This window comes from Anopheles moucheti, chromosome X (genome assembly GCF_943734755.1).
Source record: "Anopheles moucheti chromosome X, idAnoMoucSN_F20_07, whole genome shotgun sequence".
Taxonomy (NCBI): Eukaryota; Metazoa; Arthropoda; class Insecta; order Diptera; family Culicidae; genus Anopheles; species Anopheles moucheti.
The window spans coordinates 485,476-499,250 of record NC_069142.1 but is presented as its reverse complement, the minus strand read 5'-3'; the positions used below and the strand labels follow the sequence as shown (position 1 = coordinate 499,250).

Below are 13,775 nucleotides of genomic sequence, written 5' to 3'. Positions count from 1 at the left end.
AAGGTATATGCATAACAAAAGTTAGGGTGGTGACATTGCTAGGTCCCCTATTGACAAAGTAACACGATTTCTCATGATATCTCACTCTAACGCCAGGTTGCTGTCACTCTTTTTCGGGTCTAGGGTTTTATGACATGGTATCGCTGATTGCAAATACCTTTGAGGGTTTAGGATGTATGTGCGTCAGAGAGAAAATTGTGAAAATAACGGACAACTCTTTACAAAATGTAAGTAAATTTGAGAAAAACATCATAAGTGGGTCAACTCCTTCCTAATTATAATGCATTTTTCAAGTTTCATATAATTTTCGAGTGAAAATCCTTAGCAAATCAACTCGCCGCCATTATCGGTTAACACAACAGATCACCACCGTGTAAACAGTGCTTTTCGTGCTTTAAAACAAAGTGATAGATAAATGTGAACGGAAAAAATTATTAATAAATAGTGAATAAAGCATGTATAGCCACCTAGGACTGGCACCGCACCTAAAAAGCCAGGCTATTTGTAGCGGAAACGCCAAACGCAAAACCAAGTGTTTTGCCAAAATGTACTGTTTTTTGAGCTTCGTTTGATTACGATATTTTTGAGATAGTTATCATTCTGCAACATTCTTGCAGAAATAATAATTCAGTTTTCATCACACCTTTACGGTAAGCATTTGAAATACAGCGGACCATCCATGCCTAAACAATGAACTGGTGTTTAACTCGCTCCCGGGATTCCCGAGAAAGAGTCTCTGCCGTGCACTGCATTTGGTGCGAAAAAAGGGGTCGTTGTACCAAACTATTATTAAGGAGCGTCCAGACTGTAAGCGTAACATACGCTCGAATGGTTTTCGAGCAGAAAATCGGCGTTTCTGGCAACCAAATTGACATAAAATTGCGTTTTAGGATGATTTGGCAACACTGAACGGACCGTAACAAGTGTGGACGCAAAATCCCCCGCGTAGCGTAACAAGAATCTATTTTATCGCTGAAATACATTATTTTCGCACAAAGACCATGGGAAAAAGTTTAATTCCGTGCTTAGATCAACTGCTAATTTTTAAAAATTGTTCCCGGTGCAAAACAACTCGAATTTGCTAAATTCGAGCATATGTTACGGTACGGATTCGACATTTCGCCATTCTGTTTTTGTTACGCGTAACAAGTATAACATAACAAAATTTTGTTACGTATAACTGTTATGGTCTACAGTCTGGACGCTTCTTAATAATTAATCAAAATTCACGTTACAATTGATACACCTTGATCATACGGTCCGTCATAATGGAATAAATTTAAAAAAGTTAATACACCTTGACGTCATCTCTGTTCTTGACGTTATTCGTCAAATGATCGATTTTTGTCATTTGGGTACTTTGACAGCAGTAACGTCAATAAGCTACAAGACTTCACCTCAGGTATTTTGCTGGCTTCCAGTGTCGATGTATCAATATTCTAGGATTTTGTGAATATTGGTATATTACATCATGATGTACGGGATACGAAATAGACTCGGTGTCGCTTGGGGTAAGATGTTTTTATACTTTTCTCTAAAATGTTTGTATAATGTGGCCACCGACTGTTATTTTAGGTTATGTAAACAAAGCCGCACTAGTGCCAGCTGCAGCAGATTTGCCGACCCTTAAATATTACACGACTACCGTCGATAATAATACCCCAGTCCAGTTTGAAGAAAACCCATTCGCAAAGGAAAAAGTACAGTGCATTTTGTGCAAACATGGCGTAAACCCGGATTACAAAAACGTGCAACTATTGTCGCAATTTCAAAGTCCTTACACTGGCCGTGTTTACGGTCGGCACATAACCGGTTTGTGCAAAAATCGACATGAGCAAGTAGAACGGGAAATCATTAAGGCACAAAATGCTGGATTTATGCCTACATACCATAAGGCTGTTGAGTTCCTAAATGATCCAAAATTGTTCGATCCCGAAAAGGCGATTCGTCCGCACAAATACTAACTAAAGCAGTAAGGTAGGAGTTCAATAAACTTGCATTAAAGTAGTTAACATAATAGATTGATTTACATATTCAGTACATCCGTATGCTCACCCTCGTACATATAAGCCAATAAGAGCCAAAACCAAACTAAATTAAAGATTTAAACAAATAGTATAAGCGATAGATTTATTCTATTTATTCTTAATCAATAATTTAGAAAACAGCAGTATTTGCGTATGCTGTGCATACTGTGCATAATCCTCGATTAGGAGTTTTGGATTTTGAACATAAATCGATAGTGGAATAACAATACTTTACAATGGAGAAATCTCTAATAGAAATAAGAATGCTATATTGTTTCAAATATTTGGTGGTAATATTATAGTCTTAACAACCCTTGATGCACTTGCTAGAGATTTCAAAGCATAGCCTTCTTAAGATTTCTCCATTATTCTGTTAGATCACAATTTTGATACACTAAGTTCGATATTTTCAATAACCTCTCTTAAAACCATGTAGAACGTTATTTTTAGTAATCTGCGTCTATGGGAAGTCGTTTAGAAAATTTATCGACAAGTTGATCTTCTACCGAAACATGTTTTAAACTCTTATTTTGAATACATTCGCTTATATATTGAAAATCAAAATGATTCAATCGCTTTTATTCACGCGGTGTTTTTGGCTTGATGTGTTTGAGCTTGGCTCCAACATAGTTTTTTTTAATTTATCATATCGTTCATTTCGAATTTGAATTTACCTAGTGGTATATGTGGTAGCATCGCCAGACACGACGAGACAGAGACTGTTCTTACGAACAAAAAACTGTTTCTTTACATGAATAATTCTTTCCATATATTATAATATCAAAGCGAATATTTTCTATTTCGAAATGCCGTGCGCACATCTGCTTCTGCTACTGCACTGCTACTCGTAGGGAATTTCTTACAATTGTAGTACGGGTGCATAGTGCGTTTTTTAGTAATCATATCGTTCTCTCTGAGAACATCTTTTCAGGAGTAGATGCGCTTTATATCTGTCTATAGATCGGAATATTTCATCTCAAACACCCACTCCGGCGAAAAGATCAACAAGTCCTCACGTGTTATTCTTTTAATGTGAACGTGTTTCATCACTAATCGCACGTTTCCATTCTGGACCTGTTACCTACTGAAGGCCAGCAAGGTTACTTGCTTAATGTTTTAAAACCTTGATTAACTTTTTTTTAATTCATAGCCTTCTTGAGATTTCTTCATTATTCCTTTACAATTGTGGTCTACTTAGTTCATCATTTCCAACAATTGTATAAAAACTATGATAAGAGAAAAAAAGTTCAAATAACCTCTGAACAACGCTACTGTTTTTATACCGGTCTGGATATTCTATTCTTCGGTAAGTGTATTTAAGTCCACAGATCCACAACGAAGCGGTTAAGATCTACAATATACAATTCGTATAAAAAGATGAAAAGGAAAAAAAATAACATAAAACCTTTTTCTGTTTACTCTCATCGTTACTCTCATGTTGCTTTCATTGTGCCGTAATTAAAAGCTATAACGGATAAACAACACATTACCTCCCAGATAGTGTCACCTTTTTGTTGCACTGTTCAAAAAGCGGTAAAGCACAGAAAAAATAAAATTTCGTTCGCCATTTGGGAGTTCTTACTGTTGTTGTTTACGAAATCCAAAAATAACTAATTCAAATGCATTCAATATTTAAAGTGTGCATATGACCCAAAAGGGCTTGAAAAAGTGGTTCCATTCCTTCATATAAGATATCTGCATTTCCTTCTTCCTTTTAATGCTTGCTGCCAGTTTGGTTGCTTCGTTTGTATCCAGTATTCGTGTATATAAGTTGATTAAAACCGAATAATCAGCTCTATAGGTTCCGTTAGTCGCATAATTAAAATAATGAACCGGTTTCACACTTGGCTAGTTTAGAGAACCTTCTCATCATCCTTAGTCGATGTTTCAAATTAGTCACGTTGTGCAAAAGCAAAGTTTATCAACAATTATCAATGAGTTAACGACTGAAATCGACACAGTTAGAACAATCGATGAGAAAATCACACAAAACCCTCCAATTGCATTAGCTGATGAAATACGTTCATATGTTCATCAAGGAGTTTCCGTGTCTTGTTTGATACCACGTGTTTCAGGCTTGTTAATGTTCAAAATATTTGTTTTGTTTTAGTAGTAGGCGGGTAGTTAGTCCTGGTTTCGGATGAACGCTCCGGATGGGATGTTGTATCGGTCTTGCCGAGTGAAGACCGACGCCGTCGCCGTGAAGAAGGGAATTGAAATAGAAATGTGTAATATCAAATCAACATATCGCGTTAGTCCGAGCTAATAAGGTATACAATTTAGGGCAGGAACACGCTGATTTGTTCATTTTAGACCCAATTGGTTTGCCAGGGCAGTTTTTATTATACTTTGTTGTAAATCGTATCTGGCTGCAGTGGATTCATTATGTAAAAAGTGTCATTGACCTAAGTAAGGGATAAAATTTTATATATCTTGAAGAAACATCCAAACATCTATTTTTTTCGGCCCTCAAATGGTGCCACTTGTTGGTAAGCTTCCGCCCATTAAAAAGGGCGACACACACGCCTTCGGTGTGCTGAACAGGTTTAGTAGGTTTATGCCAAAACCAAACCTAAAACCAAAAATTTTACGTAACCGGTTATTTTTTATACGATATTTAAATTCTATAAGATGAAGAAGATGAATCTTCCAGTCTTGCCTGGTAAACGCTTCTTGGTGATTCTATAGCCACGGATAAAATATGCGTTGGAATAAGTAATCCCGTCTACAACATTTCCATATTATCTACAACCGTTCAATGATGAGCCTAACCAAAAATGCCCGTTCCTTAAACCAGTGCAAATTCCAGTCAATTTCATGTGCGACGGTCTCACGGATGCTAGCGTTACAACATGCTTTGTTTCTTTAGTAAACATTTCTGCATTACACGTTGAAACCAGACAGCAATTTACTGAATGGCCATAAATTTGTTGACCTTCCTCACTGAAAACTCTCGCAACTTAGAGGTGCTAATCTTTAGTTCAACCTCAGCAACAGAGTTTTTTTAAAATCTACCTTTGCTGGTCCGGTATAGAGGAGATACGTTGTAAAACAAAACATAAACGAATTAACAGATAGATCACGAGAGTCGTAATTCTTCAAAATGACTTTTGAGAAGTCCAGGTGATATCTATTCATATTGTCGTGTGGATTCATACTATATTGTATAATTATAAGAATTATATATACTCGACTGGAACGGAAAATTTCATTTCTCTCTCTCTCTCTCTCTCTCTCTCTCTCTCTCTCTCTCTCTCTCACTCTTTCTTCGGATGAAGAACGATAGGAATGTTTCCGTATTCGATCTAATACTATTCAACACCTGTTGGAAATAACCTTACACGAACCAGTTTTCAATGTTTGTGAAAACCTTGAGTGTATCTGGTTTGTGAAGTATATAATTCGTTGTTGTTTTAATTTTTTCATTCGTTTTAGTGGCTAATCTAACTATAACGAACTTTAGTTCGTTACCATTCGTCGCCATCGTCGTCATTGTTGGTGCGCGACTTACGAGGTTCGGTATCGTCTGATCGTTCATTCAGTGCGATCGTATCCACGCGGACGGTTGCTCGCCATTCGCGCTTGCGGTGCGCAGTATAGTGGTAGAAACTAGCAATACAAGTGGTGATAGTATCGATGTAAACTATAAACGTGATTGTTCCAAACACTGCAAAGTTAAGAAACTGCTAAAAACCAACATCTCCAATCAAGTGGACATAATTTTCCGGACTGCTGGAAATCCGCTGTGAAAGATAAAACTCTATCACAGCTCTACGATGCACACCTTCTCCAATCATCCGATCGGGTTGCTCCCGATGGAGCAGAACTATGACCCCTCTAAACCTTCTATTGCGGATTTTTTTACCGGTCGAGACATCTTTGTCACCGGCGGCACAGGATTCATGGGCAAAGTTTTAATAGAAAAGCTTCTGCGATCCTGCTCTGAGCTAAATAATATCTACATTCTGATTCGTGAGAAAAAGCAAAAATCGATAAAGGAGCGTATTTTGGAGATGCAGCAGCTACCGGTTTGTACAATGAACTGCAACCGTTCAGGGCATTTTGATTTATTTTCAATGTTTATGTTTGTGCTAGTTGTTCGACAAACTTCGCGAGGAGCAGCCGGAACTATTAAATAAGATGGTTCCGGTGCAAGGTGATGTTTCCCTTCTAGGGCTCGGCCTGTCTCAGAATGAAATCGAGCTGATGCGCAATGTGTCGGTCATCTTTCACGTAGCCGCCAGTGTACGATTCGACGATCCACTCAAGACCGCAATTTTGCTGAATACGCGCGGTACACGTGAGCTGGTTCACTTTGCAGAACAGTTACCTTCACTTCGTGTGCTAATGCACGTTTCTTCTACCTATTCGAACCCAGATCGATATGTAATTGAGGAAGAGGTATGTACTTATACAAGGCATATTGGAACATCCAGGTGTAAGATCGATCGACTCTCCGTATAGGTGTATCCAGCCTACGCCGATTGGCGAGACACAATACGCATTGCGGAAACCTTCGACGAGCAGACGCTCGATGTGCTCGCACCGAAGTATATGGGATTCTTGCCAAACACGTACGTGTTTACCAAAAGTCTCGCCGAACAGATTGTAAATGAGCATAAGGACCGTCTGCCCATGATTTTGTTCCGGCCATCGATTGTCATCTCGTCCATGAAAGACCCTATTCCAGGCTGGATGGACAACTTCAACGGCCCGGTTGGGTTGTTGGTCGGATGCGGCATTGGCATATGTCGTACAATGTACTGCGATCCCAACAACATAGCCGATTTTACACCGGTGGACGTGTGCATCAAGGCAATGATCGTTGCCGCGTGGAAACGTGGCACTGAACCAATGCCCAGGTAAGCTTAATAATTTAAAACCGCTTCTATTATGCCGAGTAAAGGCAATTAGCTCCGATGAATTGATGTATCCCATTGATGCTACTGTTCCAAACTTACCTCCACGTTGGTTGCATATGCATTACGTAATCGTAGCTATTAGAAACAATGAGAAGTTTCGGGTGGGAACCGGTTGGTTAATCGATAACATGGTTCAAATTGAATAGAACGAAATGAAATATCGCAGTTTGTACACCAACAATCGGCAAAAAATCGCCGGTATTTGTGGTGATCTGAAAAGTGCATTTATGTTCTACGATTCACCAACCTTCATCCGAAAAACTCAAATAAGTAAGCCCTTTAACATTCCAATAACAGGGCCGCAATATATAGGTCATGGTCTTGTGTACGAGAGGTATTGAAGGTTATGGAATTGTGCGATTTTCTGAATAAATTTTTAAAGCGATTTTTAACATATTACCTACGCACATAAATAATTATGGCCTGAACCGCTCACAAAATCAACAATTTTGATTGGCTGCCCAGTAACCTTGAATCTGGGTTTTTGGTATTTGTTACATGGTATGCTAGTTCAACTTTGTCAATGTAACAACTGTTGCGGAACACCAAAAGCACAACAAACTAGATTAGATGAAGCTTTTAAGCAAACTAGGGTCAGACTGGTCAAGCGGCCAGACAACTTTTTCGTACGTTGTGTACCTTTGAACGTTTTAAAAGAGGCCACTGTAACATGCCCAGTTGAGCAATTCATACTACACTGTTGGGTATTGTTAATTTTTACTTCGACGTAAATGTCGGCTAATATGTACAAGAAAACTTTTTTTAGCTGTTAAACAAACTTCTTACAAATATTGGTTTACAAGGGAGAGTTCATCTACATATTAGTAAACACATCTCGACACTTTTTGGTTTAGCGTAATTCTTAATGGTTTGCGTTGAACAACGATTTATTAACATTTTCAATTTGTATTGTTAATTTATTATTAGACTATATAACTTAGTTTATAAAACTAAGGATTTGTTTTTCGTTTGGACTGTATGAATCTTAACTGTGTTTTTTTCTTATGTTTACAGCAACTCTAATCAAGATCTTCCGATATACAATTGCTGCATTTCCAATTTGAGAAACTCTACCATGTCACAGATTGTAGAGATGGGTCGTACCTTATCCGATGAGATTCCACTGGACAAATGCATTTGGGCCCCTGGTGGGGGTATTACACAAATTCGTATACACAACTTGATACGAGTGCTTCTATACCACATACTGCCTGCTATTTTAATTGATGGAATATTTCGTCTGATGGGTCAAAAGCCGTTGTAAGTATGATATTGTAAGATAATGTATTAAATATTATTATCTGCTAAACGAATATTCCTTATTTCACTATAGCTTGGCGAAATTACAAAGGAAAATCTACACAGCAAACGTGGCACTCGAGTACTTTATTTTGAACAATTGGGATTTTAAAAATGGCAACTTTATAAAACTAGCGTCGGAAATTAAGCCAGAAGACAAGTACTAACTCATTTTTTTCATCTTTGCCTTATTTCATAGCAATTCTCTTTCTATTTAAAGCAAAGACTTCTACTACCGTGACTTTATTGAATTCGATGTAACACTGTACTTTCGCAATTGCATTCTCGGGGCCCGGCGGTACCTACTGAAGGAGAAGGACGAAAATATTCCGAGAGCACTTACACACCTCAAACGGATGAAGCTGTTGGATAAAATATGCAAGACTATCATTGTGGCAGTCTTTCTGTACATTATTCTTATCCAGTTTGATCTGCTCGGTATGATACTTTACCTCATTTCTTATAAACCATCATACGCTTTAGATATCGATTGTAAATGAATGTCGGCATTAGTAGGAAGTTGTTCGTAATCGCGCTTTTAGAGCAACTTTGGAAGCATTAAAGCGTGTTCGATCATTAAGGTGCTGTGGTCAGTCACATGAATGATAAAATAGCTCTGTTTTTGAAAAAAAATTAATCACAATGATAGTTTGTACAGCAACGGTTTATAAATCGTGTCACTCTTTATCTTTTTTAAAATAAAATGGGATCTGAATGGTACTGGAAGCAACAACAGCAACAACCCAGGAAAACGCTCTTTTCTTTCAGTCAATACCAGAATCTCGGTTATCCGAACTTATTGAATATGTATGGACTAACCTACCCATGACAGGGGAAACTCCATTCATCCATTCGTTTAAGAGGATTAGCTCACTATTATTTTCGACTTCTAGGAATCATATTCGCTTTTTAGTTTCCCACTTAATTGAAGTTCCGCGGTTTTTAGCATTCTGGCATATTTTTCCTTACATAGCACTTAATTTTCTTGATGAACTTTCCGTCTACATCGTTCCATTGCTTTTTCAGCTAAACTATGTTAGTACATTCATAAATCAAGAAAGGTTTGCGATACCTTGATATGATCTGATATTCATTTTCCATATTTCCATATTTCGTGCCCTGGCTGATTTTACAGGATGATTGCCTGACTATATATATTTTTGAGTTATTGAAACCGATGGTCAAAATCTTCCTCTTTTCTGCGAGATAATTCACCGATATGACTGGGAATCCTGGTACTTCCCTAGTTACTCCGCCGGTTGGAGCATTGGGTGCTCTTTTACTTCTACTTTCAATAGGACCGGCCATATGTCTTAGGAAATAAAACCATTAACTAAAAATTACAACATTCAATAGAAAAAAGAAAATCGGCATACCAACAAGTAAGAAAACATTAGCAATTGGTAAAATATATAGATTCAGCAAAGATCATTAAATTATTTTAATATAACACTACACAAACAAATCCAATTTGGTTGTTAACCGTCCCATAGTCAGTTCCATTGTCAGATTTCAATACCAACTCAACCTCAAGCGGAATAGATGTAAACGCTGTTCTATACACACTTGTAGCAAAAGTAAACATTGTCTCTGTATTTGTTTTGAACACAGCTTTACCATATACATAATATAAATGCGTCATTTTCTTCCCCACACGAAGACTTAAGATGAAATTTCACCGTGATTCGTGGTCAAAAAAACATCGATACTACATTTTACGTGCTTTATAGAACAAAAGCTAAAACATACTGCAGGTTATCGCGCTCAAACAGCGGCCTCCCAATCGTGAAACTGATAACCCTTGCGGTAGCCAGGGTTTCGGTGGATGACAACCATGATAGCCGGATTGGCGGTGTAGGATCCGTTTTGCCTGGGTGCGTAACGATGCACTGCAGAAAACATCTGACAGCAGCGTAAGAAGGCCACGGTGCCACTCACGCAACCTTTTTGCCGGCTTTAAGTGTAGTCTGACCTTCTGTGGCTGTGCGATCTTGGTGGATATAGTAACGACGTGTTTAAGTGTGTGTATGTAAACGCGCCAAGAGAGAAAAAAAATTTCTCACAACCGATATAGAGCGATGGCTAGAGCACTGAGAGGGTTTGTCTCGCTCGCACCTATGTTCAACGTGCGACGCCTGTCAACAGTTGCACGAGTTGGGAGATCTCTGCCGGCACAACTGCCAAAGCATTGTTCTCCAGTTACATCCGATACCGGTTTACGGTTGCACGAGTCTTTTGGGGCTAAAGTGAATAACGATCAGGCCAGGTTCAGTTCGTCGTTGCCAAAATCTGCTTCTAAGGTAAGTTGCTTACTTTGTGTTAATGGATTGCTATACCATTATTATCCCTAACTGTCCTAGTAACGAATTATTCCCGCTATTTCCAAGCGTGAACCGATCTATCAACCACGAGGTTTAAGTTCAAGTTTAATACATGTAATAAAAGGATTTCATATCCGGTTTCATTGTGTTGGTTGAACTATGCAGCATCGATCAGGGAAAAAGGGCCATTTGTATAGGTTCGGTTACAATATAATTTAGAATGAAATCGCTACGTAAATTTTTATTATCTTAGTGAACTTATTTACCATTTTTGCTTTGTTTTGCTTAATAATCAACGTTCCCTGCACACATAACACATGCGATAAGAGCGATCGGCTTTCATCAATCTCACTGCGGCTTGTTGCTACGAGTTTGTGCGTTGTTGCCTTCGAGCAAAAAAAAAGCTTTCTTACATATGGTAAACAACCCTAACCTCTACTTGGTTTATGTTCAATGTTTCATTCACTACGCCTTAAAACGATTATCCTACGGTTGCAGAACCGTGGCGTAAAGCTAAAGGCGTGTTCTTAAAAAGATTGTGTCTAGTTTATATTGTACAGTAATGTAATCTTTGCCGCCTGACGACTAAAAAATTGATGGTGCCTGGTATACAATGAAGCTGTTGGTAGTCAGGGTTTGCGTTATATTTCAAACATAGATAAGGGCACGAACGTCGACGCCACATTTCAAGATGCTCTTCACAACAAACGTATTATTTTTGTTTCAAACTCTCCCCATTGCCATCCTTCAGCTTCCAATTGAACTGATTTCATCGACTCCTATCATCCTTTCCGACTTTCCTCCTACCCTTGCTGAACGGGTACCCTTGCACGATGGGCCAAGATCGTGATTTAATCAGATCGCTTTCTGCGTGTTTCGATTCGTAAAGCAGTGTAGAGGGCTTATAAATTCTTCTGATGCTCTTCACCAATCAGTCAGTAGGATCGTATCTCACACTATAGACCCATTTACTGGGACCACGTTGGCATACGTTGTGCAATTAAGATCATTTAACAGTTTTATTTCAACACGTTCCGCTCCTATCGAAGTCACAGCCCTACTATTTGTCACCAATCAACATGAGCAAGCACGTTGCGAAGACTTCTGTAAATATTTAAAATGAACAATGGAACATTCAACAATGGATAATCAAGATATTGAGAATAAATAATAACGGATGTCGCCAATTGTCGGGTTTTTGTTTCAGATGGCTGGAAATGCAAAGCTCTTGCATGAGAACCTGTGGGATCAGGATAAGGAGCTTATGGATTTGATACGAAAGGAGAAGAAGCGCCAGACCAGGGGCCTTGAAATGATTGCCAGCGAAAACTTCACGTCTCTGTCAGTATTGCAGTGCCTAAGCTCTTGCTTGCATAATAAATACTCGGAAGGATTACCCGGTCAAAGGTAAAGGTCGTTTTCAATGATAATTAATATTATTCTCAATACAAAATAATAATGTAAGGGCATTCGTTGCATTGCTATTTCGATTTCTGTTCACAGATACTACGGAGGTAACGAGTTTATTGACGAGATCGAACTATTGGCTCAAAAACGTGCGTTAGAAGCATATCGTTTAAACCCCGAGGAGTGGGGTTGCAACGTTCAACCCTATTCTGGATCACCAGCAAATTTCGCAGTCTACACTGCGTTGATTGAACCGCACGGTCGCATAATGGGCCTAGATCTCCCGGATGGTGGACATCTAACGCACGGCTTCATGACGCAGACGAAGAAAATTTCGGCCACGTCCATCTTTTTCGAAAGCATGCCATATAAAGTCGATCCCGTAACGGGGTTGATCGATTACGATAAAATGGAGGAAACGGCACGTTTGTTCAAACCGAAGGTGATCATTGCCGGCATATCGTGTTATTCACGCTGCTTGGACTACAAACGATTCCGTGAAATTGCTAACCAAAATGGAGCGTATCTATTCGCTGACATGGCACACATATCTGGGCTGGTAGCCGCTGGTATCATACCATCCCCCTTCGACTATGCGGATGTGGTCAGCACAACGACACACAAGACGTTGCGTGGACCGCGTGCAGGTGTCATTTTCTTCCGGAAGGGCGTACGCACTGTGAAAGCAAACGGGGAGAAGGTGATGTACGACTTGGAGTCGCGCGTTAATCAGGCCGTATTCCCAGGACTGCAAGGTGGTCCGCACAATCACGCCATCGCTGGTATTGCGACCTGTATGCTGCAGGCACAGACTCCGGAGTTTCGTGCCTACCAGGAGCAAGTAATCAAAAATGCACGTGCGCTTTGTGCCGGTTTGCTCGAGAAAGGGTATTCCGTGGCGACGGGTGGTACTGATGTGCATCTTGTGCTGGTAGATCTTCGCCCGGCCAGTATTACAGGTGCCCGCGCGGAATACATTCTGGAGGAAATTTCCATCGCATGCAACAAAAATACCGTTCCTGGTGACAAATCCGCACTAAATCCATCTGGAATTCGACTGGGTACACCTGCTCTTACAACTCGTGGCCTGCTCGAGAAAGACATGCAGCAAGTAGTAGAGTTTATTGATCGTGGTTTACGCCTGTCGAAGGATATTGCCAACGTTTCAGGGCCGAAACTCGTCGACTTCAAGCGTGTCATTCACGAAGACACCACACTTAGCGCCAAGGTGCAAAGTTTGCGCAAGGAAGTTGAGCTGTACAGTGAGCAATTCCCTCTGCCTGGCTATGAGGATTTCTAAACAACAAATAAAGTAGATTTATAATTTACGAACTATAAACGTATTTCAAAGTTGTAGAATTTCCTGTCACAAGAAGTACACAAAGATAATTGATATATCTTATTGAAATATTTTTATATGTACGTTTTTATTTAATGTCTTGCGGGGAGGTGCGATAAGTACAGTCTTTTCCCGAGTTACGCAACATTCGAATTACGCGAATCTCAAAATTTTGGTAAGTCGTGTAATTTCAAATTTTCAAAAAAAAAACGTTACATTTTAATTTCATTTAATTTTTTCAACGTTAACTTTGGTAAAAAAAATATTCTAAATGTCGAAATAAACGCAAAAATAACAATTTTGAAAGTGCTTCGTAACGCGAAAAGAAGAAATCGATACCTGTATACTAAATATAAACGATATTCGAAAGGGGATTTGAGTTATGTGATTTTTTCTGGCACGCATTATTCGCGTAACTCGAGAATAGACTGTACCCGTAATGATGTTTCCGTGTTTCGTA

General features: G+C 39.2%; 3 protein-coding genes across 4 annotated transcripts; all 3 read left to right on the top strand.

Moving 5' to 3' along the window:
• Positions 1-1,373: 1,373 nt before the first annotated feature.
• LOC128306675 (28S ribosomal protein S18c, mitochondrial) lies at positions 1,374-2,532 on the top strand. Its single transcript, XM_053044255.1, has 2 exons — positions 1,374-1,511; positions 1,576-2,532. The coding sequence occupies exons 1-2, from the start codon at positions 1,472-1,474 to the stop codon at positions 1,962-1,964; spliced, it is 429 nt and encodes a 142-aa protein (XP_052900215.1). The 5' UTR covers positions 1,374-1,471; the 3' UTR covers positions 1,965-2,532.
• Positions 2,533-5,357: 2,825 nt separating this feature from the next.
• On the top strand, positions 5,358-8,980 carry LOC128306674 (putative fatty acyl-CoA reductase CG5065). The gene is made up of 7 exons (XM_053044254.1): positions 5,358-5,385; positions 5,463-6,055; positions 6,123-6,428; positions 6,492-6,889; positions 7,964-8,209; positions 8,283-8,408; positions 8,469-8,980. The coding sequence occupies exons 2-7, from the start codon at positions 5,804-5,806 to the stop codon at positions 8,746-8,748; spliced, it is 1,608 nt and encodes a 535-aa protein (XP_052900214.1). The 5' UTR covers positions 5,358-5,385; positions 5,463-5,803; the 3' UTR covers positions 8,749-8,980.
• A 950-nt stretch (positions 8,981-9,930) lies between these two features.
• Positions 9,931-13,511, top strand: LOC128306646 (serine hydroxymethyltransferase). Of its 2 annotated transcripts, none has more exons than XM_053044216.1 (3): positions 9,931-10,548; positions 11,777-11,976; positions 12,073-13,511. In XM_053044216.1, the coding sequence occupies exons 1-3, from the start codon at positions 10,327-10,329 to the stop codon at positions 13,274-13,276; spliced, it is 1,626 nt and encodes a 541-aa protein (XP_052900176.1). In that variant the 5' UTR covers positions 9,931-10,326; the 3' UTR covers positions 13,277-13,511. The 2 variants fall into 2 exon arrangements, with proteins under 2 accessions (XP_052900176.1, XP_052900177.1); XM_053044217.1 differs by lacking the exon at positions 9,931-10,548 and adding an exon at positions 11,412-11,675 and having other exon boundaries at positions 12,073-13,508.
• Positions 13,512-13,775: the final 264 nt, after the last annotated feature.